General features: G+C 41.6%; 1 protein-coding gene across 2 annotated transcripts in view; it reads left to right on the forward strand.

Annotated features, from left to right (window-relative positions):
- The window catches only part of EIF5B (eukaryotic translation initiation factor 5B), a 78,571-nt gene that overhangs the window by 18,090 nt on the left and 34,612 nt on the right, over positions 1–25,869 (forward strand). Inside the window, exons 2-9 of one of the 2 annotated variants that reach the window (XM_089688108.1) lie at positions 7,192–7,308; positions 13,502–13,583; positions 18,890–19,547; positions 19,665–19,882; positions 21,878–22,028; positions 22,415–22,513; positions 23,911–24,000; positions 25,530–25,589. In XM_089688108.1, coding sequence (XP_089544234.1) covers positions 7,192–7,308; positions 13,502–13,583; positions 18,890–19,547; positions 19,665–19,882; positions 21,878–22,028; positions 22,415–22,513; positions 23,911–24,000; positions 25,530–25,589 — 1,475 coding nt within the window. The remainder of the gene's footprint in view (positions 1–7,191; positions 7,309–13,501; positions 13,584–18,889; positions 19,548–19,664; positions 19,883–21,877; positions 22,029–22,414; positions 22,514–23,910; positions 24,001–25,529; positions 25,590–25,869) is intronic. The other variant, XM_089688109.1, reaches the window with a different exon arrangement.

Consider the following 25,869-nt stretch of genomic DNA (forward strand, 5'->3'; position numbering starts at 1 on the left):
CCTGGAAAAACATTCTTTGGATGGATGAAACTGAGATTAATCTATACCAGAATGACGGGAAGAAAAAAGTGTGGAGAAGGCTTGGAACAGCTCATGATCCAAAGCACACAACGTCATCTCTAAACCATGGTAGTGTGATGGTATGGGCATGCATGGCTTGCAGTGGCACTGGGCCATTGGTGTTTATTGATGATGTGGCAGAAGCAGCCGAATGAATTCTGCAGTGTTTAGAGAGATACTGTCAGCCCAGATGCAGCCAAATGCAGCAAAGTTGATTGGACGGCTCTTCACAGTACAGATGGACAATGATCCAAAACACACTGCAAAAGCAACCCAGGAGCTTTTGAAGGAAAACAAGTGGAATATTTTGCAATGGCCGAGTCAATCACCTGATCTCAACCCAATTGAGCATGCATTTTCACTTGCTGAAGGCAAAACTAAAGGCAGAAAGACCCACAAATAAAGAACAACTGAAGATAGCTGCAGTTAGAGCCTGGCAAAGCATCAGAAAGGAGGAAACCCAGTCTCTGGTAATGTCCATGGGTTCCAGACTTCAGGCAGTCATTGCCAGTAAAGGATTCTCAACAAAATATTAAAAATGAACATTTTATTTATGATTCTATTCATTTGTCCAATTACTTTTGAGTCCCTGAAAATGGAGGGACTGTGTATAAAAATGGTTGCAGTTCCTAAAATTTGTACTTGATATTTATGTTCAACCCCTTGAATTAAAGCTGAAAGTCTGCACTTCAAATGCATTTAAATTGTTTTGTTTTAATTTATTCTGGTGGGATACAGAGTCAAAAGTATGAAAAGTGTGCCTGTGTCCAAATATATATGGACCTAACTGTATGACATGGACTCTAGAAGTGATATGTTACAAATCCTGATTGATTTCTCCATAGTGGAATAGTAACAGATTGGGAAACTGATGGTTACTCTATGGTTGTGGGGAAGTATAGACATAAACTGCTGAACAGAAATCTTACCATTTGTATCTCTTATAGATGAAATACATCTTTCAATGCTCGATTTCTTGGAATGTCCATCTAGTTTTTGCACTTAATCACACATAAAGCAAGCAAAAAGCTTTGTTTTTCCTGTTGTAGCACCTCCCTGTTTGTGTGTTTTGGGTTTTCTTGCAAAGTATGCAGTGCGCACATAGTGATCTTGCTGAGGCACGGTTTTCTTAGCATTTACAATCCTTTTTCTGATAGTATGGAGACACTTCTCTTCAGATAACCCATCATGCACCTCTCTGAAACATATAGGAGTACAATGATTACAGTACCTTCCTGTAATTGCAGGAAAAACATGGAAAGACCGTGCATACAGATTACTGATGTTTGTGATTGCCAGAACTGTACGTTTTTGGATCTTGCCCTTGTGCTGATTAGTAAATGCAAAATTATATATTTTGTAGTGCTCCTATAACAGTTAAATCAGTTGTCTTACATTTTTATACTTCTTTATTTGATTGTTCTGGTATTGAATCAAGTAGGGTTTTCTGAGAAATAAGCTTTCAGAGTTAGCTTTTTTGCACCTTTAAAATTGTTATGACCAATCTTTGTTGTATGTTAAATATTAATGTAAATCTGTACATCTTGTCATTTCATGTCATTTAATGTATTGAAATGTATTGATTCCTGCGGTTGGGATTGACAGCTGCATACAGAAAACTGCGTCTGTACAGGTCAATGACAGACTGTTGGCATCCACAGCTATTTAGGATCATTGCTTGGAGGATCTTTGGTGTTTCTCCCTTGGGGATCCAGAGGAGTGTCCAGCTTTCCAGTTTTCTGGGTTATCATACAGCAAAGCGTGATTGACCACTCTTAACAGGGGGTCATGTATCTCTGGTAAGCCTTTTGTGTGAGTGGTTGGTGACACATTGGCTATCCTTGGATTTTCCTGTTCATCACGGCTTTTGGGGACTTTCCTTTATTTTTGACAACTCTATATGGACATTTCCTTTAATGATTTATTATAATTTTGTCTCACCAATTGTTTCCTGTTAAGCACTGCACTTTTTATATGTATACTGTTATATTGTCTGGTATCGGGGTGTAGTGTTCAGCTGCTATATATTTGCACTTTCATTTTTATCTTTTAGTGTAGATTTATATATATTTTGATTAATGAACATCTGTTAGGAGAGAGATTCCGAGACACATTGTGAGACCATCAGTGCATTTTCACAAGATGATCAGCAATGCCTTTTGCACCAGCTACTTCTTTGGATGCAGGATTCAAAACTATGCAAGTGCGTGGCGTCAAGTGACGTCACATCCCCATGCCCTCAAGGCAAGCCGTGATGGCAATGGACCATGCTGAGGGAGAAACTACCGGCAAGCTGCGGCTTTGAAATCTCACTGTATAATAGCAGATTTTGGCCATACAAAGCATCAATATGGGCAGCTCAGTGGCTAAATGGTTAGCACTTCTGCCTGGCAGTACTAGGGTCGTTGGTTCGAATCTCAGCCACGGCACCTCCTGCCTTGAGTTTGTATTTTCTCCCTGTGCCTGCGTGGGTTTCCTTCGGGTACTCTGGTTTCCTCCCACACTCCAAAGACATGCTGGTAGGTTAATTGGATCCTGTCTAAATTGGCCCTTGTATATGAATGTGAGTTAGGGACCTTAGATTGTACGTCCCTTGAGGGTTAGGGACTGATGTGAATGTACAATATATATGTAAAGCGCTGCGTAAAATTGACGGCGCCATATAAGTACCTGAAATAAATAATACGGAGATGGCTGTGGAGCGGTAAGACTGTACTTTTTTACTGCCCTTATAAGCATTGGGACAACAATGGTCATAACTTACAATATTGCACAGACCTGCTCATTACTGGCCAGGTGGATAATGATTGCTCTTGGGATGTATTAGCATCATCAGTGAGCTTATAAACTCCACACACTGATACTAGCCTTGCTCCACCATTGGATGGACATTGAGGCGGAGGTTTTGTGCTTTCTATGTCAATGTTGGTGATGAACTTACCGTTTTTACTCTGGATATCCACTGCTGCACTAACTGGGCAATCCGCTAGCACAGAGTTTGTTGAATTGCTTTATGGTAGCCAAGTCGGTGTCATCAATGTGATCATACTCATTAAGTCAAGCAGTGACTTTATTTTTTGACCCAATTGGACTGGCACAATCCACTGCATTTTACATGCGCTATACGTCCAAAACCAATCTACAGGCAATTCTCTGATCCCATCAGTTTCCATCTTTGGGTCGCTGTTGGTGACTTTGGGTCTGTCTCTAATAGTCCCGCCTAGGGATCAATTTCCCTCCAGGAGTGCTATCAGTACTGGAACCGTCAAATTGTTTTTTAATTTTGTTTGCATGTTTATGTATATGTTGTGGTTACTGAGCACTGTGCGTCACTACAATTTTTATGCATTGCAATTTTTTGCCATGAATAAATACATTTTTAAATCATAATTTCTGATACAATCCTTGTTTGCTGTCGGATTAACCACTTGTCTCCTAAAGGGGGCTTTACCCACTGTATGCGACCATTTTGCATTTTATGCAACTGCAAATACCTGCTTTTTTAATTTTTATTTATTGTTGTATTTTTTTTATTTTTTGGGTTTCTTTGGAAAGGTTTGTTGTCATGTATTGATATGCGCTGCCTTTTCTATCAAAGGCTCCCGAACGCATGTTAAAGTGTTGCTAAACCCACAACAGCAAAATCAGTGTGTATGTGCAGTAAAGCATGCTTGATATACTCACTGTGGAAAGTAAGGGGTTAATCATCTACATTGTGTAAAAAGGATGTTTAATCCTGTCTTCTCTGATCATATCGTCTGCCACTGTCCCCAAATCATCTGCTGATAGAACAGACCCTTGGGGGACAGCTGCACATGCTCAGTTTGTTGTGTATAGCTAGAGAGTTGTTTTTTTGTTTTTTTTTTTTCTGTAAATGGGCAGTGGTGATCCTGTTGTTCATCCGCTCCTTCTCCATTCACAAAATGGAATGTGGCATGAATGGAAGATTTTTACAGGACGTAGCAGGGTACATGGGTAATGGGATACATGCAATTATACAGAACTTTTGTATTTAGTGCTGAATACCCTCCCAAAAATAACTAAACTTCTGCTTTAAGTCAATATTCTTGCAAGTATTTATTGAAGTGCCTCATTGGGATTCTGAGGGCCCTTTAATTGCAGAATGTGGCCATAAAGTTGTCTTTCTGTTTTGTAAACTAGGTGGGATCAGTGGGCAACATTTTTTAATTTTCAGGAAAATTGACAATGAGATAAATTAGAGTAGGGAAGAGTTAAACATCTGTAATGTTTTTATTTGTTTTCTGTATGCTTCTTTGGAAGATTTCCCTTCCCTTGGTCAGGGGAAGATTCAGTGGTAGGGACACAGGCCACAGTTTAAAACATCAAAAACAAAGTCCTTGTTTACATGAGTATCAGTTCTGGTGGCCCATCTGAAAAACGATTTGTGGTGGATCACTTTTCAGAGGAATCTACTGCCAGGCATTTAGAAGCCAATACTGCTGCCTACTTTTTGCCCGTTTTTTTCAGTGTAATAGGAATAACGTGCCACAACAGGTCAGTGTTTGGCTCATGGTTGCGGCACAGCCCCATTCACTTGAATGGTTCATGTTTGGTGGTGGCAGTATTACCCACTCACTGAATGTTTCACATGGTATAATCTTTGTGAAGCAAAGCATTGCGGCAGCAGCATGTGTAGCTTACTGACATTTAACTTAGCTTACAGCTTACTAAAACTAAACATCCATCATTCTAAAACATCAAGTATACCATGACTTTGCTTCTTTTTTTTTTTTCCTTTTAGGGATTAGTTCACCTGAGAATTTTTTTTGCAGGTAAAACAAATGTGCATGTAATTTTTTTTTTCCCCATGATCAGCATATTGTGGGTGCAATATCAGGCTTCTGCAGTCTCTAAGGATAGCTGTCTGCTTGTACCTCCGATATGGCAGACGAGGATGCTCTCCAGCCAGCACCTTAGCAGTTCATTGAGATATACAGGCCATCAGGCGGAAAGGCTGTCGGTACTTGTAGTCTATTCATTCACAGAACTCTGACATGTCCATGTGGGCAGATCCCCACCAGACTGTGTTCTTGTGGCAGCTAGTGCAGGGAGAAGATCTCCAGCCCGCTGTCGCAAGGAGGGGGGATTTTGGGGGGGAAGCTGTAGGAGCTGGAATACGTTATATGTTTCACCCTAAAAAGGGGGGGGGGATTTATCCTTTAAATTTCTTACTGTTTTTGTTTTAAGGCTTTTTTTTTTTTTTTCCTGTGCACTCTCCCTACCCTCTACTGAAGCACCTTAACACTTTTATTGTAGAGCAAGCAGTGCAGTTGTTTCTGGTCAAATGCTCCACTCTGTGTGTGTACTACAGTTTCCATAGAGCTGAATGTGTCTGCAAAAAGATGTGTAGTCCATCTTGGGGGTGAACACGAAGGGGTGGCTACGTTCACATACACATGGGAGGCATGGAGAACAAATGTAGCCACCCTAGAACAGGAAGTTTGAGAAAAGCTTCTATTGGAGAGATGAAACAAAGGCAGAGAGAGATAGTAAATTCTACTTAAAATTGGACTTATTGGGGTTGATTTACTAAAACTGGAGAGTGCAAAATTTGGTGCAGCTGTGCATGGTAGCCAGTGAGCTTCTAACTTCACCTAGTCCAATTAAGCTTTGACAATAAAACCTGGACGCTGATTGGTTTCTATGCAGAGCTGCACCAGATTTTGCTCTCTCCAGTTTAAGTAAATCAAGCCAATTGCATTTATTTTATTTTATAAAAAAAAATCTGAATTTTGTGTCCTTTTTGAGTGGGGTGGTAAGGGGCAGTAAAATTATGGTTCAACCTCCTCTTTCTACCACTTGGCCACAAGTGTGAATGAACACAAACTGTCAAAACTTGTAACTGCTATCATGCTCACAATTAAAAACCTAACTAGGTTCTAAAATGTTTTAGAAATTTTAAATCTATCACACTCAGAATTAAAAAGCCTGTTTATAGGTTCCAGCCTTTTCCCAGGTTACCCATCTTTTTATTCAGTTATTCCACATATGTAGATGGCAAGGGCATGCTGCAGTGGTGGGGTTCTACTACTTATTTAATTCTGGGCAACACAGTGGCTAAATGGTTAGCACTTCCGCCTGGCAGTACTAGGGTCATTCCAGCCATGGCACCACCTGCCTGGAGTTTGCATGTTCCCCCTGTGCCTGTGTGGGTTTCGTCCAGGTACTCGGGTTTCCTCCGACACTCCAAGACATGCTGGTAGGTGAATTGGTTCCTGTCTAAATTGGCCCTTGTATGTGAATGTAAGTTAGGGACCTTAGATTGTACACCCCTTGAGGGTTAGGGACTGATGTGGATGTACAATATATATGTAAAGCGCTGTGTAAATTGACAGTGCTATAGAAGTACCTGAAATAAATAATAAATTCTTAAGGCAAATATTTAATGATCCTTATCTGAACGTCTTCTCAGTAGCAGATGATGTATTGCTGTACATCATCCATTTAAGGTGGCAGTTTGGGAAGTTCCCATGGCTGACTCAATCGCTTGCAACCTTCTGAAATGCTATATAAACAGATAAGATGGGCTGTCCTTCCTTTTGAGAGGCTGAGTAACAGAACAGGACAGTCACCAGTTCTAGCACTGCAGAGGCTCTTACAGGTGATTCCCTTATCTCGTATCTGTGATCATTGTCATCGGACAAACTGTACTACACTGTAAGAAATATTGTCCGACTTCAAGAAGATTTATTTGCATGACCAGTATATTGACTTAAATTATAGAAGAACAATTGTGCTTAATTTAATCACTTTTTAAATATGGATTGTTTTTATGGAAAATAATTATTGTTCCTTGTTCTGTAGCTGCAGATACGCTGATATGCTGTGGTTAATGTCTCTTTTATGTAAGATGATGTGTATTTCTCTTCAGAATACTGAAGAGCTCATTTATTTTAGCTATGAGGTGACATAATATTAGTTTTTTGAAAATCAGAAAGATGGTTGGCTTACTACTGAATGCAGTAGACCTACAATCTACAACATGTTCAGTTATTTCACAGTTAAGTACAAGCACATGGAAGTACTGAGCATCTGACCTGATGCAATGATTCTGCAAAGCTTGTTCAGTGAAACTAGTTTGCCTGAACTAATTTTGTTTTTCTTTAAAAGTGCGAAGGACGACGTTGATCTTGATGCTCTTGCTGCAGAGATAGAGGGAGCTGGAGCTTCCAAGGACCAAAAAGCCAAAGGGAAAAAAAAGAAAGACAAGAAAAAGCAAGAATTTGAGTAAGTATCTCATTGTCAGTGGTTTATAGCTGCAACAAAAGTAAATGCAGAAATGCAAACAATGCCAATATAGTGTAACTAAACTCGTTTTTGTTTTTTTTTTTCAATACGTTAGAACCGTATTTAAACCCCTGATAGATTTGTATTGCTTTTTGTCCCACTGATAACATTCAGAGCTGATTCACACATGTGGGGTGCATCTGAAAACTCAGGTTTCACAGCTAATTTACACAGTAGTTGTTCACCTCATGTTTACATCGGGTTCAGGACAGGATTAGCTCAGGATCTTACTTTGTTCACACATATGCGGTTTAGAAACGGTTCCCATAGAAGTCAATAGCCTGCAATCTGCACCTGAACCGGACTGCACTGCTCAGAAATCAGACATGACTGTTTTTAAAACCACATTGAATCCACACTGCCAGTGCATCGGACATATGTGAACAGGCACCATAGGAAGCAATGTTCTTTCACATGTCATGCGGATTGGATGCAGTTCAAACCGCATCCAATCCGTATATATGTTAACGGGAACTTATGCTGTTTCTCCTGGGAAAGATGGGTGATAAAAATGTTACAGTTGTTAGTAGAACAAAAGGTAAAGGAAATCTATCTGAAGGTGGCCTTACACTGATTGAAATTTGGCCAATTCAATACCAGCTGAATTTCGATCAATGTGTGGCCATTCCAGTTGATCTTCTGAGCCACTAATCAGCGTGTTCTGACAGCTGCAGGTGCTGCTGTCAGACTGCAATGTCCTGGCAGGAAGGAATCCTCCATCTGCCTCAAAAAAACCCCCCAAAATACTGTGGTCTGCTTATTGCTTTGTAATAGTGTCAAGCTGTTGTGATATGTTTCTCAGACAATTATAAATATATTGTATGATGATTTTAAAGTGATTATAAATACATATTTTTATTATATAACAAACAGGTCATACTATTTCTGCAGCCTGGTCATGGTGGAACTACATGTACCAGTGATTGCCACTGAAATCCAGTATAAGTTCAGTCACTATGAAGTGCACCTGATTAATGATTGCACAATCATGACTTCTGGTTATATAATGAATTGCACAGAAATGTTGTGTGAAGGAGGCATACGTTTTAGTTCTGACCAGTCAGTTGAATTGTAGTTGCACAGTTAGGTCTTTCACCCTAATCTATGCCTTTTTTAATACAAGAAAGTATCTTGTTTGCTCTTGAAGATGCAGTATTGTGATGCAAGCTGCTATTACCGTATTTGCCGGCGTATAAGACGACTTTTTACCCCTTGAAAATCTTCTCAAAAGTCGGGGGTCGTCTTATACGCCGGTATACGGCATACTGACACTTTTTAGGGGGGCGGCGCATTGCCGCCGCCGCCCCCCCCTTCCCCCAATGGAAGGGACACTAAGTACAGGGGTGGGCAGCGGCTGTTTCTTACCTGGTTCCGGTCCCACGACGATCCGGTCCAGGAAGCGCGGCTGCGCCTTCAGTTCGGCCACTGGATGTTCGTGCGGCTGCTCGGCTCCGCCTCCTCACCAGTGATTGGCCGCCAGAACTGTAGCTCAGGAAAGGCACACAGGCGGGCAATCACCGGCGAGGGGGTGGAGCCGAGCGGCCCCGCGAAAATCGAGTGCAGGACCAGCAGGTAAGTGGTCAGTGTAGAGGTGCTGCTGCAACCACATATGCTGGCTGCAGCAGCACCATACGAGAACAGGGTCAGCAAGTGTCAGTGGGAGGAATAGTGCCCCATCATTGGTGTCACTGATACCAATGATGGAGCACTATTCCTCCCACTGATACCAATGATGGAGCACTATTCCTCCCACTGATACCAATGATGGGGCACTATTCCTCCCACTGACACCAACGATGGGGCACTATTCCTCCCACTGACACCAACGATGGGGCACTATTCCTCCCACTGACACCAACGATGGGGCACTATTCCTCCCACTGACACCAACGATGGGGCACTATTCCTCCCCCCCACTGACACCAACGATGGGGCACTATTCCTCCCCCCCACTGACATCAACGATGGGGCACTATTCCCCCCCCCCCCACTGACACCAATGATGGGGCACTATTCCACCCCCCACTGACACCAATGATGGGACACCATTCCTCCCACTGACACCAATGTTGGGACACCATTCCTCCCACTGACACCAATGATGGGGCACTATTCCCCCCACTGATACCAATGATGGGGCACTATTCCCCCCACTGATACTAATGATGGGGCACTATTCCTGCCACTGATACCAATGATGGGGCACTATTCCCCCCACTGATACTAATGATGGGGCACTATTCCTCCCACTGACACCAATGATGGGGCACTATTCCTCCCACTGATACTAATGATGGGGCGCTATTCCTGCCACTAATGCCAATGATGGGACACTATTCCTCCCACTGATACTAATGATGGGGCACTATTCCTGCCACTGATATCAGTGATGGGGCACTATTCCTCCCACTGACACCAATGATGGGGCACTATTCCTGCCACTGATACCAATGATGGGGCACTATTCCTGCCACTGATACCAATGATGGGGCACTATTCCTCCCACTGATACCAATGATGGGGCACTATTCCTGCCACTGATACCAATGATGGGGCACTATTCCTGCCACTGGTGTGCATTGGAAGAGGGGTAGTCTTATACGGCGAGTATAGCTCAAACACTAAATTTTAGCAGGAAAAGTAGGGGGTCGTCTTATACGCTGGCAAATACGGTAAGTCTATAATCTATCAGGACACCCAAATCCTTTTCTCATATTATTTAATACTGTTAACTCCCTGTACTTTGCATGTTTTAGCTTACAAACTAATAATTTTGTGTTTATCAATGTTAAGTTTTATTTGCCATTGAGTTGCATAATCAACCTATGCGTTTAGGTGAACTTTGAAGTTAGCCATTAAAGAATTTCTAAAATATAGAGAATAATGGTTTGTATAACTGAGCTTAGCTCTGAATGTTCGTTTTTATTTCACGTAATGTGATCTATAAAGTGGTAACATAAATTTAAATGCATATTACAGTATAAGGCTACGTTCATGCGAGTGGTGGTAAAAACATGCAGTTGAACAGGCAATGTTGGTTCCTGAATGCCTGTAAACAGCCTCTATGCTGCTTCTGAAAAAGTGATCTACTGTGGATTGCTTTCAGCAGGGTGATAGAACCTTCCACTTGTGTGAATGAGCCTTTACAGTTTTTCTCAAGATTTTATTGTCTTCACAAAAGGTATATACATATACAATTTTTATATCCAAATATGTGGATCCAATCTTTCAAAATCCACCATGCAGCCCTGTATATTAAACCACCCTATAAATAATACTACATTTCTATATCCAAATATGCAGATTCAATCTTTCAAAGTCCACCAAGCAGTGCTGTGTATTAAACCACACTATAAATAATACTAAATGATGATAAAGCTTTAAAAATAAACTCTCACATATTTCAATTTCACAAAGTGCTAAGGTGCTTAGTACAAACAACAATTATACAGAAACCTCCATTGTAAACATTAAAGTCAATCATAAAATAAAGTCCACTTCCAAAAAAAGTGCCCCATGTGCTGTGCTTTTACTCTTCATTCAAAATAGTGAATACTTCATGCAGTGCACCTTGCTCCTATTAGAGCACAGACTTGCCAAATCTAATTGCCCAGATTGACAACAACAGCTTGTTTTACTCCACGGTAGGGAAACAGCATAAATTCCTCCTTGCAGCGAGTAATTTTTATCCAAAATAGATGTTATGAGCCCCAGGGGAAAAAAGAAATAGCAGTAATTCCATAAAACAACACATTTTTATTCCATCAATACTTTAAAATCCTACTTGCAAGCACAAGCTATTTCTCAGCTTGTCTCAGAGCTGCCGGGAGTCCGTGTCCAGACAGTGGCGGGTTTTAGCTACCGCTTTCCTGAGCCTCTTGTCTTTGCTCTCTTTCTCTCCCGACTTGACAGCCTGCACAATCACACAGATTCAGCCACACCATAACGACACTTCACCTGTAGGGGACTGTCTCAAGAGGGGTATAGGATCAGGGATATTGTAGCAGTAAGTGTTTTTTCACAAATTTCTGGCTTTGGGGTTTGATTTAACAATAGGAAGTTTTGTTTTAGTGCAGAGTGGGGAAGACTTTTAATGCAGCAGAGCTCCCCTGCTCCTGGTAAAGCAATGGGAACTTTTGGGGAGTAGGGGGAGCGGGTACCCGATTTTGACGGGTACCCACTCCAACTTCCGCTCTGATTGCCCATGTGATTGGAAGCGGAAGTTCTCTTTCTTAAACCAACCCCCGCCCCCCAGCACATGACATCTCCCAGAAGACTTTAGGACCATTCACACTGCGCAGCGCTACTTGCACAGGAGCAGATCCACCCGCTGTCACAATGGGGGGCTTGGGGGGGTTGTGCTGGCTGCTGATTTAGAAACGTGTTAAATTTTACAGCCTGAATAGGGGTGTAACATGTTATGATAGGTGAATTTATCCTTTTCAAGCAGAAATAAGAAGGACCTTAAAACTTAGATTGTAACCTTGTAATAAATCTGTCTCACAATGTTTCTCACTGTTCTTTTTTAGCATTGCCTTGAGATGTGATTGATAAATCCCCCCCCCTACTTTGAAGGCCTTTTTAGATTTTTCTCTTTGGAAGTTAGTGTTAAGCAATAAAATACACATATTTGTTATAGTATACTGCAGTAGTCTCCTAACTTCATCCCTTTGGGGCAGTATTCCTCCCACTGATACCAATGAATGGGGTACTATTCCTCCAAATAATACCAATGATGCCAATAATGGGACGCTATTCCTTCTCCTACTGACCACAGGATTTATATAAATGGCCACCAACCCCGAGGCAATGTTTATTCTCACTGATGCTGAGCCTGGGATGTTTTCTACCCCCACTGGCCACAATCCAGCCCTAAAGTCTGAAGGATAGTACTCTGGCCCTTTTTTTGAAACTTTTGGAAACCCCTGGTATAAAGTATGTGACATTAACTAATAGCTAATGTTTTCCTAACAAAATTAAAGTTCTTCTGGTAAGAATCTTTCTATGGTGTGTTCATTCTTCTTGGTCGTTATTAAAAAAAAATGGCTTTTAGGGTGACAGTATAATGATGACAAGCCATATCACTTAACGGAACAGCTTGACCTTATTGCATGTTTTGCAAAAATAATATAAAAGCTGACATATTTAAACATACTATCCAGGGACTTTAACCACTCTAGCAAACTGGTATTTCATCTATAACCAAAATAGAATAATATATAAAACAAGAAAAAGAGTTAACAGCATTACACCTATTAATTTAACAAAAAAATGTAACACAAATAGATTTTCCTAAGCAATATCAACATCTAAACATCCAGCCTGTTAAATGTTGACATCAGTGTCACTTTAAAAGCTCATCATGTTCTCATCCATGTCAGCTAACCCAGTTTGAAATAGTTGACAAAGCAGTACAGTGAATGCTGTCAGAAAAATGCACTTTAATTTGATTTCTCTTTTGTGCTATGGATGTCAGCATTTCACTACAGTCACACCTGGTCTGAAAATGAACAATTGACCAGGATGGTAAGCTTTTGCTATGTGCATACCTCTAGAAGTTTGTAGAAGACAGGGTGTAAGGGTGATATTCAAACATTCAAAAAAAAAAAAAAAAAAATCAGAATATGCATAGTGGATTAATGTTAACCTGGCCTTAATGCATTTATCACAGTCATTTACTGAAAGTTGGCCATCCATGTAGAACATTAGACAACAATTTAACACCTGAAAGTTTTTTTTATCATTCCCTACTTGTATATTCTTGCCCCATACCTTTGTATCAAGTACTGACAATTTTCTGAATTTCATTTGTACAGTAGCAGTGGAAAGCAATGCAGATTAAAGCTAAAAACGATTGACCTGACCTAAAAACAACTGACAATGTCTGCCTTATGCCCACATAGGTTTTACAAGATGAACTGAAGTATACACTCCAAATATACTGCAGTGATTATAGAAATTAGCAGAGGGATCTGTGTATTCGACTTAAACTAGGCTTACAAGTCCTGGGATAGAGTCAAAGTTGATAAAACGTTAAATGTAGTGTGTGTTTTAATGGAGTGTTGGAGGCGTTCTGTAAGTTTATAAATAGTGTTTAAAAACAGATGGTTTACTAACACTTTTTATTTTGTAGTGAAGATGATATTCTGAAAGAGTTGGAAGAACTGTCCTTGGAAACTGAAGGAGGGAAAACCAATAAGGACTCTGTACCTAATGTATGTTATCTGTAAAACTATACTGCATTCTACTCATTTTTTTCCTTCTGATCTCAATACTTTTTTAAATGAAAGCAATCCTTCCTGGAAGAGTACCCGTGGCATTCTGAAATTGTAGCATCCAAATGTATTTGAATGTATAGTAACATGCTTTGTGCTCAAAGTCGAGTCCTTTATTATACATATTAATAATTATATAAATCAACACGGGTGGACATTACACTAAATGCATTTCTTTGAACCACCCCTTGGCTTACTGGAGGTGACCTTGTGTCTGTTTATATAGCTAACTATTGTAAAAATCTTGTATTGTTGTTAAGATCCCATGCCTGAATTCCAGTCAAGAAGGCCTGCTTACCAGCTTGATGTTATAAGCCAGTCATTCTGCCCATGTCTGCTCATTTGTAACCAAAAAATGAAAAGCCACCAGCTCTGGTAACGAGGATCACAGGAAAGTACATCAGTCATATTCTTGAGCAGATGAGCAGACACATGTAGTTCAATTGAGGTAATCTCTTCTGGTCATTAGACAGAGAATCCTAGATGATAAGTCTGACCTACAAGAGCTATGCAGGTGAACTGACAGTGTCTCTGTCTGTGAGTATAGTAAGGGTCAGTGTGTGTTATACTGATGTAAAGATACTGTAGAGCATGGGAAAAATGATGCATATTAAATACTGTATATTTCTCCCTTCGCCTTTCAGGACAGCACCTGGAGAGGGAGCGCAGCTCCTCCCATAATCACAGAAAACACCGCAATTTAAAGTCCGCCTCTTCCACCGTGCCCTCAGTTATGGTGTTTCCTCTGCCATGAGTGGAAGCGCTGCAAGAGCTTGTATTTTTTTTGGGGAGCTGCGCTCTCTCCAGTGGGGGTGTGTGTCAGCATTTACTTTGCTCGCGGATTATGAGGACCAGCTCAGCTCTTTCCTCCGGAGGTTTGGGGGGGGGGGGGGTTTCCGGCGCCTTCTCTCCCCTTCCTGCTCAGTGGAGCGATGGCCAGCCTGGGAGTCCTGCCGTGTCAATGCACCTGGAGGTGGCTTCCGGAGGCCCTAGCAGGTCTAGCCAGCAGGGGAACACCATGCTAGTGGGCGGAACGTCCGGTGGGGGCGTGGCGGCATTGGCTCTAGCCACTGGAAACCATGGGGAGAAGTCGGCAGGTGCTTTCGGTTCCGGGTCACCAGCGTTCTAGAGGCCAGCAGGAACTTCAAGGACCACAGGTCTCAGCAAGCTGCAAAATGGAGGAGGCAGAGGGTCCAGCAGCAGCGGCGGAAGCAGGGGCATCATGCACCAGCCTAGCCCAGGTAAGGGGGGTAGAGTGGTGCCTTCTATCCTTACAGTGGGGCTCTTTGTTTTTTTTCTGTATGTATTTGGATTTGCCTTCCCTGGTACGGAAGCCTGCTGCTGTGGCACAGAGATGACTCCACTCTGCTCCACTGCTCAGGGGGATGACTTGGGGTTTTATGGGCTAAGTCTCCCCTCTCTCACTCTCTTTCATTCTGTCCCTCCCTCTCGCGCTCTCTCTCTCGCACCTTCGGTTACAGCGGGTAAGGAGGGAGGGGAGATGTGGGTTCGGCTGGACGGGAGCCTTTTTTTCTGTTGCCCTGCTCCTTTCCTATATTTTCAGGTCAAGGCCATGGTCAAAACGAAGGGGGTCACGCCGATTAAAAGGTTGTCTGTCTTGAAGGAATCCCCTGAGAGATTCATGGTTAAAACGCTTTGTAAAGCATGTATGGCGGATTTAGTAAAAGAGGAGTCTTCGCAGCAATGCAGTGACATGTTTGCTTCTGTTAAAAAGGAATTGTCGGAGACTTTGGGATCGGTCTGATCCTTGTTAGATAAACTGCCCATGCTTCACCTGGCTTTGCATCAGATCACCTTGTCCAGTACGCCTCTGTCCGTTTCAGGCGAGAAATCAGTGACTCAGATGAGGAGAGAGAGAGCGTTCTTCCATCCCTCAGAGATTCGGAGGAAGAGGACAAGGAGGAGCAGGTTGCAAGCTCGTCCAGATATAAACTATCATTGGAAGAGGTGGATGACCTGCTGAAAGCAATATATATGACGCTGGAAATTCAGGAGGAGAATGTCCAGCTGTCAGTTCACGGTAAAATGCATCAGGGCCTAGGACAAGCTAAACATAGAGTTTTTCCGGTCCATCAGGTATTATTAGACTCTGTAAAGAAGGAATGAAAGAATCCAGAAAGGGGCCCTTTCTTTTCCAAGAAGAAGGTTTCCCTTCAAGGAAGAAGAGTCGCTTGTATGGAATACGAGGTTGGATGTGGCCTTTTCGCAAGTTTCAAGATGCACTGACTTGGCTTTTGAGGATATGGGCATCCTGAAGGATGCAATGGATAAAAGGGCAGACTTGCTCCTTTAAAAAAAAAAAGCATGGGACTCTTACCTGACCAATCTCAAGCCGCCGATTTCGGTGGTGCCATATTTAAACAACCTACTCGTATTTGCAGAAACTAGGACGCAGGTGCTGTTAGATCTTCAGACGACTCAGGCCTATCTTAGAAGCTTGGGATGGCTGTTAAATATGGAAAATTCCAACTTGGTTCCGGCCCAGAGAGTAAGGATCTTGGGATATAACATATATTCCATACAACAGAGGATTTTCCTTTCGGAGGGGAAAATAGAAAGAATCCAGTCTGCCCTGAGGCAGGTTCAGTGCAACCTGTTGGTATCGGTCCAAATGGCCATGTCGGTTCTGGGACTGCTTACCGGCGCCATCCCAAAAGTTCAGTGGGCCAGATTCCATTTCCGCCCTCCTCTCTCTCTCTCTGTCTCTCTCAAACTCCCTCTCTCACTCTCTCTCTCTCTCTCTCTCTCTCTCTCTGTCTCTCGTCTTTCTCCCTTTCTTTCTCTCTCTCCTTACTTCCTTTCTCTCCTTCACTCCACCCTCTCCCCCCCCCCCCCTCTCTCTCTCTCCCCTCTTTCTTACTCTATTTTCATACTGCGGAAGTGGACATAACAAGATCCACTGGACATGCCTATAAGGATTGCTCCAAGGGTGAAGAGGGCGCTTTGGTGGAGGCGGGATCCGACCACCTTAGGGAGGGGTCTACCATGGTCATTTTCGAACGCCGAAACAACAAATGCGAGTGCGTGGGGGTGGAGAGCCCACTCCAGAGATCAGTCGGTACAGTACCCGTGGTCCAAAGCGGAGGCCAGGAAGTCCTCAAACTGGAGGGAATTGAATAAAGAATTAATAGGTGGCGCACACACCTAGTGCATTATCCAAGGTTTATTCAAAGGTATGAAAGACAAAAACATGCTCACAGATGAAGCATGTATAAAAAGCTTTTGCATTAAGAAGATGGCCACAACGGCAGGAAAGGTGAGATAAATAAATTTGCAAATATATATAAATAAAAACAATAGTAATGATAATAATAAAAGTGAAGATCATAGAACAAAGTGGATTATACATTTTTGCAGTTAAAAATGCTCAGAGAAGAGTTTCCAGGTGAACAGAGTCCTGTCAGTCCTGGAATTTCTCCATGAGGGAATGGAGAAGAGACTAGCTGCAAGCACCCTTAAATCTCAAGTTGCAGCTTTATCTGCATTCCTGGAGAGAAGGTAATCCCAGGAGGTGCTAATTATTAGATTTTTTTTTAAAGCTCTGGCCAGGACCAGGCCAGTATCGAAGGAGTTTAGAAAGTCAAACACCATAATTCATACTCTTTATGGGTAACCGCAAAGGGGAGAGGGCCTCACAGAGTACTCAGGGCAGATGGCTCAGACAGGCCATCAAAGAAGCCTACAGGGCATTAGACAAAGTCCGTACGGAAGGGATTGCTGCACACTCTACAAGATCAGTGGCGGCCTCTTGGGCTGAAAGGGCTGGTGCATCTCCGGAGCAGGTTTGCAAAGCAGCTATGTGGTCCAGTTTTTCCACATTTATACGCCATTATAGAGTGGATTTGTTGGCCTCGGCAGACCAGTCTATTGGCAGGAAGGTCCTGCAAGCAGTGGTCCCACCCTTGGGGTAAGTTACTCGGTTATCTTCTCCAGGTGCTGTCCTGAAAAGCAAGGGAGAAAACCTTAATTAGACTTACCGGTATTTCTAGGAGCCTTTCAGGACAGCAGCATCTAACCCCCCCTTTTTATTCCTTGGTGACTTTTATGTCTGTAATTCTGTGGTTGGCATGGTGTTTGTTTTTTTGTTTCTGCTTTCCAACATGTCAGAGGTTACTCTGCTATAACTGAGGGCATGGTGGAAGAGGTGGACTTTAAATTGCTGGGTTTCCGTGATTATGGGTGGAGCTGCACCCAGGTACTGTCCTGAAAGGCTCCTAGAAATACTGAAACTGGTAAGTCTAACTAAGGTTTTTAAAGAAGATAGGTGTGAAAGTGAATTTATAATGAGGACAGAAATTTCCTTTCTCTGTTCTCACTAGGCTCTTAGGGTAAAGGAATGCATGTGTGTTCATTTTTTAAAGATTCAATCTTTATACTCTAATTGAAATTGCATTATGGTGCTCCCGCCTACATCCCCCTCCTCACTGTAAGTTGAGACCCACGATTATTAGGTGAGACCTACGATTATTAGGTTTGACCTGCTTCAACAGTTGTATCACAGATAATCTGTAATACAGGGTTATACAAAAAAAATACAAACACTACATGATTTACAGATGTGAAAGTGACGACACTTCCGCTTCCGCTGTGTGATAAGACACCTAGCTAACAGGTGGGAAGCCTCACTTTCGTCATTCACTATGTCTGCTGCTGGTAATACGGACTCCTGTCAGGGCTTACTGAACTTCAGAGAGGGCAAATTGTTGGTTCCCATATAGCTGGTGTCGCTGTGACTGAAGTTGCCAATTTGCTGTGTTGAGAGGTACAGTATCAAAGGCTCTACAGTCACTTTTGCAGCAGTTGTTTGCGCTCGATTGTGACCCGGTGTAAGAAAACAAGTGCTGCAAAAGTGACTGAAGAGCTCAATCTCTGTCCCATAATGAATGAGATTGAGCTCTGCAGTCACTTTTGCAGCAGTTGTTTTCTTATTCTGGGACAAAATGCTGCGCAATGTTCTTTTGTCTCTTTCGGTCAGTTGACTATGTCAACCACTTATGCTTATCTGATGACTTTTTCACCGAAACTGCATATGCTGTCATAACCCTTTTATACTGTAACTCACAACACGGCAAATTATTGAACTGCAACAGTGTACAGAGGCACAGACAACACAAAATAACTTTCATTCTCTGCAGGGAGCTCTTATCAACTTTTTAATTTTATCAACAGTTAATTAAGATATTTTTGACACATGCAGTACTAAAAATTTTGGTTTGTTTTTCTAGAAGGCAGAAACTGAGGATTTTGAAGCTTTTCCCACAAAGGAAAAGAAAAAGAAAGGAGGCCAGAAAGCTAAGAGACCCAGTGTTGAGGACGATGATGATGAAAATAGTGATGAAATGGAAAGCAAACATACAAAGCCCAAAAGACCAGAAAAAAACAAAAATCTGTCAGATAGTGATGATGATAATGACGATGACAGCTTTAATAAGACATCTAAGAAAGGAAAGGGCAAAAGCGAGGCCACTAATCGAAAAGGCCACATTGCGGAAGAAGCTAAGGAACGCGGTAATGAGAAAACAGACATCCCTGAGGATAGTGATGAAGATTCAGATGAGTTCAGTCAGGGTAAGAAAGGCAAAAAGAAAGAACAGAAGCCCAAGCCTGTCTCTAAAGTAGAAAGCGAGGAGGAAGAAGGGGAGTTCAAAATAAAGACAGCAGCTCAAAAAAAGGCTGAAAAGAAGGAACGTGAGCGCAAGAAGAAAGAGGAGGAAAAGGCCAAGCTGAGGAAACAAAAGGAGAAAGATGAAACTGATATTGTTAAGAAAGAACCTGTGAAGGCTGAGGTTCCTGACAAAAAGCCAGATGATGTGGCAGCTCCCCAAAAGGACAAAAAAGCAGCAGTGGAAGTAGAGGCTGCAGCAGCGGCTGACATGGATGAAGGTAAAGGTGGTTTGCATGCCTTGTATTGGATATATATTGCAACATTTTTTCCTTTCTGTTGTTTTCCAGATAAGGTTAAGTACAAAAGAAGCAATGCATTTGTTGTATGTTTTTCAGATGATGATGGTGATAAAAAGAAAAAAGACAAAAAGAAGAAAAAGGGTGAGAAGGAAGAGAAACCGAAAGACAAGAAAAAAAAGGGTCCTAGTTTAGCCACTGTGAAGGTCATGCAGGAAGCTCTGGCTAAACTGAAGGAAGAGGAGGAGAGGCTTAAGAGAGAAGAGGTGGAGAGAATTAGAAGACTAGAAGAGCTGGAAGCCAAGCGTCTTGAAGAGGTACTCAAAATGTCATTCCGAACATATAGCAGACTGGCTTATTTTGCTACAAAAAATTTTTTGCTAGAAAGAAAAAAGATTTTAATAATTGAAATCTACCACATATAACAAAAAAAAACCCTGCAAGGTAAAAGCATAATGATCTAGGATGCATTGCATACTTGCACATTATCAAGGACTTACCTTGAAACAAATCCCTTCAGTGGAGTGCTGTCACGGCTCCCGGTGGCTACCATCTTCACCCGGTTTTCCTTCCAGGGTTGCAAGATCTAGCCGGCTGACTGGCTGAGCCATGATGACGTCACTCCTGCGCATGCATACGGACGTCCTGGGCCATGGCACAGTACTCTGAAGGAACGGCATGGGTATTCTGTTCCTTCAGAGTGCATGCGTCTGCTATCAAAAAGTGCTAATATCTCCTAAATGGTGCACATTTAGGAGATAATAATTTTACCTACTGGTAAGCTTTATTATACGCTTACCTGCAGGTACAGTTATTAAAGAAGAGTTTACTACCACTTTAAGATGATAAAAACATAGTCAAACCATTCTGCCACCTATTGGTTGCCGGCACATTCAACAGAAAGCAGTGGGCTTTGTATGTACAGAAACCAAAAACCAACGAGTTGTGAATGCTCTGGAAAGAGAGCACTTAGCAAAATGCTAGTAATAGCATCAGAAGGGAAGCCAGAATAACAGCCTTTTTTAGTTATATGTTGAATAATTTATGTCCTTAAAATAAAATTTGCAGCCACGTTATATAATTATTATGGTTTAGTAAGTTTCCGAATATGCTGCTGGGCCTTTACATGGAAGCACACAGGATTCTTTTGGACAGAATGTGGCTGTACACAGTTTGGACACTGAATAAACTGGCAGCAGGGGGTGCTTTGGGTTTGGAGAAAAGCACACCATAACATCTCCTCGCACCCCCAAAACAGCAGCTTACATATCCAATTAACATTATATTTTTAAGTTCATGATCATCCCTAGCTAATTGTAGTCAGGCCTCAGATTTTAGCTCAGCCTCCTTTACCTGCACTTGCTTCATAGTTTCAGCCAGTCAATGGCAGCTATGTCAGTCCTTAGCGAATTGATATCTTTTCCCCCCAGAACACTGTGTGGAGAAGAACCCCGCTATTCAGGTAAGTTGAGTGGTGGAATTCTTGATCATGTGAGCACTGTGGTCTGCCATCCCGTGGGCTCCCATTCATAAATGGTGACAGGTCAGTCAGTGGTTGTTGGCATGCTTTCAGAACACAACAGCTGAGCCCCATGGATGCATATACTATATGTACGGCATTAAGTCCCACTTGCTTTGCTGCCACAAATATGCGTTACACTGGAGGAAATAGGCTGTCATTAAACTGTAAGTGGAAGTTGTCCAACATAATTAAAGCACCGCTCCAGGTCAGTCCACCCGCTATCTGCTCTCAGGTTATCTACATAGAGGTGCCAGCCTAGCTCACAACCTGGAAAAGTTCAAACAAACAGATGGATGGCTGCACACTATTGTAGGGAAATGCCAAAACTTTTATTGAGACAATATCCACAAATAAAACATCACAACACTAAACCTCAAGGAGATATGTTGACATGTTTCACGCTGAAAAGCACTTACTCATAACAACCATGTTAGGAGTAAGCACTTTTTAGCCTGAAATGCACCAATGTATCTCCTTGAGGTTTGGTGCTGTGATGTTTTATTTGTGGATATTGTCTCAATAAAAGTTTTGGAGTTTCCCAACAATAATGTGCGATCATCCACCTGTTAGAGGTTAACTGCTAAAGAAAAAATGTTTAAAAATGCATATCGCAGATGGAAATTTCAAGCTTGCTTGGTAGTGCAAAGTGCAGTAACTCATAATGTCAGCACTGTTTTGTCTGCTCTAAACTGATGAAGGTCAAAATCTTGATGCTACGCATTGCTACACTAAGCACTGCTATACTGTGAGAAATACAGTTTGATGATTCCTTGCAATTTCTGTCTGTCAGGAACGACTGGAGCTAGAAAGGAAAGAAAAGAAGAAGCAAAAAGAGAAAGAAAGAAAAGAGCGTTTAAAAAAAGAAGGGAAGTTGTTGACAAAATCACAGAAAGATGCTCGGGCTCGTGCCATGGCTACTCTAACTTTCCTTCAGGCACAAGGTGTGTATAAGTGGAATTCTGCCAAAACATTTTTTTCTTTATAGATTTGGATAGAGTAGGGAAGGATTAAAGCCTGTTGGCTTTTTATTTATTTTTGTTTCTAAAGGGAAGATTTCCCTTAACTTCCTGTGTAGTCGCCAAGATTGCAAGTGAATTTAAATCCTTTCTTTAAGGACACAGAGACCAACCATCTGACCTTTCCCTACTCTGTCCTGTCCAAAGGCTTTTTTTTTTTTTTAATTTCCCCATTCCCCTGTAGCATTATGTTAAATATGTGTATCTCCTGTTCACTGTTCAAAATCTATTCTTTCTTCCTGTTTCTATTGACCAGGATTCTGTATCAAATGAGGTCCTGTGCTCCTTTTACACTTGCTTTGTTTTAACAGGAGTGGAAGTGCCATCAAAGGACTCTCTGCCAAGGAAGAAACCTGTTTATGAAGACAAAAAGAAAAAGAAGCCACAGCAGCAGACACTTAATAAAGAAGGTAATCCTTATTTGTTCCATTGCAATGTTAGTGTATATATAGACTGAAGGCGCCTATAGTGTGTCAGAACATACTGGCTCACCTTCTGCACCTTACACATAAAAATGTTATGACCTCTCTGGTTATGCGGCAATCGTTGTTGCCTTATACTCACTGGTTCCTGTAAAATGTTGTCCAAATCTCATGTTATAGAAGAGTCAGTTGTGTAATTTTGAATATGGATTTCTGTTGACCTTGGATGCATCTCAGACAAATTCCACAATGTAGAACATGATGCAAAGTGAGAGAGAGAGAGACAAGTAGTACAGTATTAGTACATATAAATAGACACAAATAGTATTTGTCTCTCCCTATCAACATTAATGGTGGTTTACTCCAAGTGGAACATTTGTCCTTAAACCTAGGAGGGGGTTTCAAATTAAAGTATAACTAAAGGCAAACTTTTTTTTTTTTATGTTTTGGATAGAGTAGAAATGGATTAGAACCCTTTTTCAGGTTTTATTGCTGTCTGGGCTCCTGTTAGGGAGATTCACCCTCTCTATTTGTCCTGTTTACCATTATCATTGAAAGTGAAAGTAAAAGAAAATCCCACATTTTGGGTTGTCCCCAGAAAAGTAATAGAATGGAAATCTTCCAACGGGACACTAGTTCTGGCGACCTGGGGGTTCCCAAGGGATTACCGTAATTTTCAGGGATTTCCTCCTACTTCCTGTTTGGCTATAGGACAGGAGGTGAAGGGTAATCTCCAATGGGACACAGATGGTGAAAATAAATGACGGGTCATAGCCCTCCCTTATTCTATGCAAAATGAAAACAAAACAGTTTGCCTATGGTTTCACTTTGAGAGCTATGTAATTGTGTGCACCCGTGGATACAATCACACCGATATATTTGAAAGTGGTCACTATACAGATTTGATGAGCCTCAGCCAGCAAAGGGTTCTAAAGCGGATCAAGGGGCAACAGGACCAACTTGTTGCATGTCATATGGAAGCCTGAGAAGGAGCAAAATGTAATTGCATCAACGTTATCAGTGACTGTTGTCTATCACTAAAAAATAAAAGGGCATCATCAATGTACAATGCCACTTTGTCTTCTCTCCCACCCCTCCTGAGCCCCACTATGTCTGATGTTTGCCTTATTGCAATAGCCAAGGGCTCTATTGCTAAAGTGAAGAGGAGTGGAAATAAGGGGCATCGCTGTCTGGTTCCTCTGTGCAATTGAAATGGGCAAGATAGAGTATTATTTATCCATAGAGCAAAGGACGGATTGGCTTTTTAGGTCCAACGCTACTCCGATGTATTTAAATGTGAATTGTTTTCACTTCAGTAGTGCAGTTCCTTTTGAATTAGGAGTAAGAATGAAATGTAAATGTTAAACTGTCCTTATTTCATTCAGAGCCAATGGAGGTGAGCTCTCCAGTTGAAGAAATTCCCGAATCTCCAGTGCCAGAGAAAGAGGAAATACTGTTGCCAGCAGAGCCTGTTGGTAAGCATTTTGTCTGGGAGGAGAGATCCATAAAAGTATCTACCATAGCCTGCTAGTGATTAATTTACCATAGGTGTAATAAGTGAAAAGCACTGCAAAACATTTCAGCCATAGAGTTCTTTAGTTTGCTTGCAGTTTGGTGCCAGATGTGATCCAGAAGCTTCAGCTATCCTTCCTGGGACATTTGAAATTTTCATTTTTCATTAGTGTAGAACAGCTTGTGATGAACATGGGTAGCTGTGGTGTAGCAACAGTTTTGTTTGGTCCCTCCAGCTTCAACCATGTGTATCTGCCACCAATGCCCTGTGAACCTGTTTCGCACTGTAACTTAAAGCGTTACTAAACCCAGGACCCTGCATTCACTATACCTGGTCTCCCACAGTACATAGAACATGGAAATGCAATTATTTTAGTAAATATAAACTGCTAAATACCTTTTCTCATCAGCAGTTAGAACAGTCTTGTGACTTCAGCAGAGCACAGGTTAAAGCTTGTAGGAGGAGATTTATTTCTGCTCTAGGAGGATGTGAAACCCCTGACCCTCTGGACAGTGCTGATTGGCCCTGTGCTGATCACATGCACCCTCCCAAGAAAAAAAAATAGAAAAAACTCAAGCAATACACACCAAACTGAGCATGTGCATGTCACTACAGATTCAGTCTGTATCAGGTGGACATTTCAACAAGACGATGGGCAGAGAAGACAGGATCAAACAGACTTTTTACACAGTGCAGAGGGTTAACCCCTTAGGTTCCACAATGAGTATAACAAGCATGCTTTACTGCATATACAGACTGATTTTACTGTTGTGGGTTTAGTAACACTTTAATAATGTGTTGATTTACAGTCCTTAGCCATTCCTTAAAGAAACAAAATAAATGTAAAATAAACATTTTTGCAGGTATTAAGTGCATACACCTAGAAGTATCCTCTCATACATTTAGTACCTGGCTTTTTACAGCTGTATCTCCAGCAGTTGAAGTTTTCTGGCAAACCTCCTTCCTACATTCCTGTGAGCACCCCACTGGCCAAAAAAGAATGTACAGGAGGCTCAGAAGGAGAAGTCAAGCTTTGCCAGAATAGCCTGGGATTCCGCTGTAAAAGCATTTTTTTGGAGTGCGTTGAGGTATGAGGTTTAAGCAGGCTTTTCTATGTGCCTGCACTTAGGTGTTTTGTTTCATGACTGATTTGTTGTTTACATTGTCACAAAGCTCAAGCTGTGTTATAATTGTAGGAAAAACAAATTTGAAGTTACCATTTGTCTTCTGCTAATAGTTATCTTCTAACTGCTACCAATGGGCAAATACTGAAAAAATGTGACTAACCAAAAAATGTATCTTGATAATTGGACCTCCAGTGATCACTGCAATTTCATCTGGATGGATCATTGCACACACACAGCTTGTACCTTGTAGAGATGTTGTGTTTTTTTTTTTTAATGAGTTCTATACGTATGTAAAATGTGTTTTGTGTGCAAGTAAAGTGTAATGCAATGTTATTTCTGGCTACATCTGAAATATTCTTCACAGACTTTACAGAGACATTTTGTGCGGCTGACATAAATCAGGATAGTGACACAGATAAAGAAGGTACTTAGTTGCAGGTTATTGCATGGCCGTGTTTTTGCTAAGATTTTGAAGAGGTTTGCTGTAAGCTTTGCTTGCATTAGCGTATGAGTTCTTAGCCTTTGGCTGCAGTTTAGATATCTTATTGTTCTCTAGTGAGTGGGTTGCAGTGTGTTCTAATATGTAGCCTTGCATCTTGGATTCATTTGATGCTATATAGTCATTTTATGTGATATTTTCAGAATATGACTTTTATATGCTTATTAGAAATAAGTTGGTCCTTTTTCAGGCATTTAACACGTTT

The sequence above is a fragment of the Staurois parvus genome, unplaced genomic scaffold (genome assembly GCF_062004578.1).
Source record: "Staurois parvus isolate SC_StPar_1 unplaced genomic scaffold, SC_StPar_1.0 ptg000446l, whole genome shotgun sequence".
Taxonomy (NCBI): domain Eukaryota; kingdom Metazoa; phylum Chordata; class Amphibia; order Anura; family Ranidae; genus Staurois; species Staurois parvus.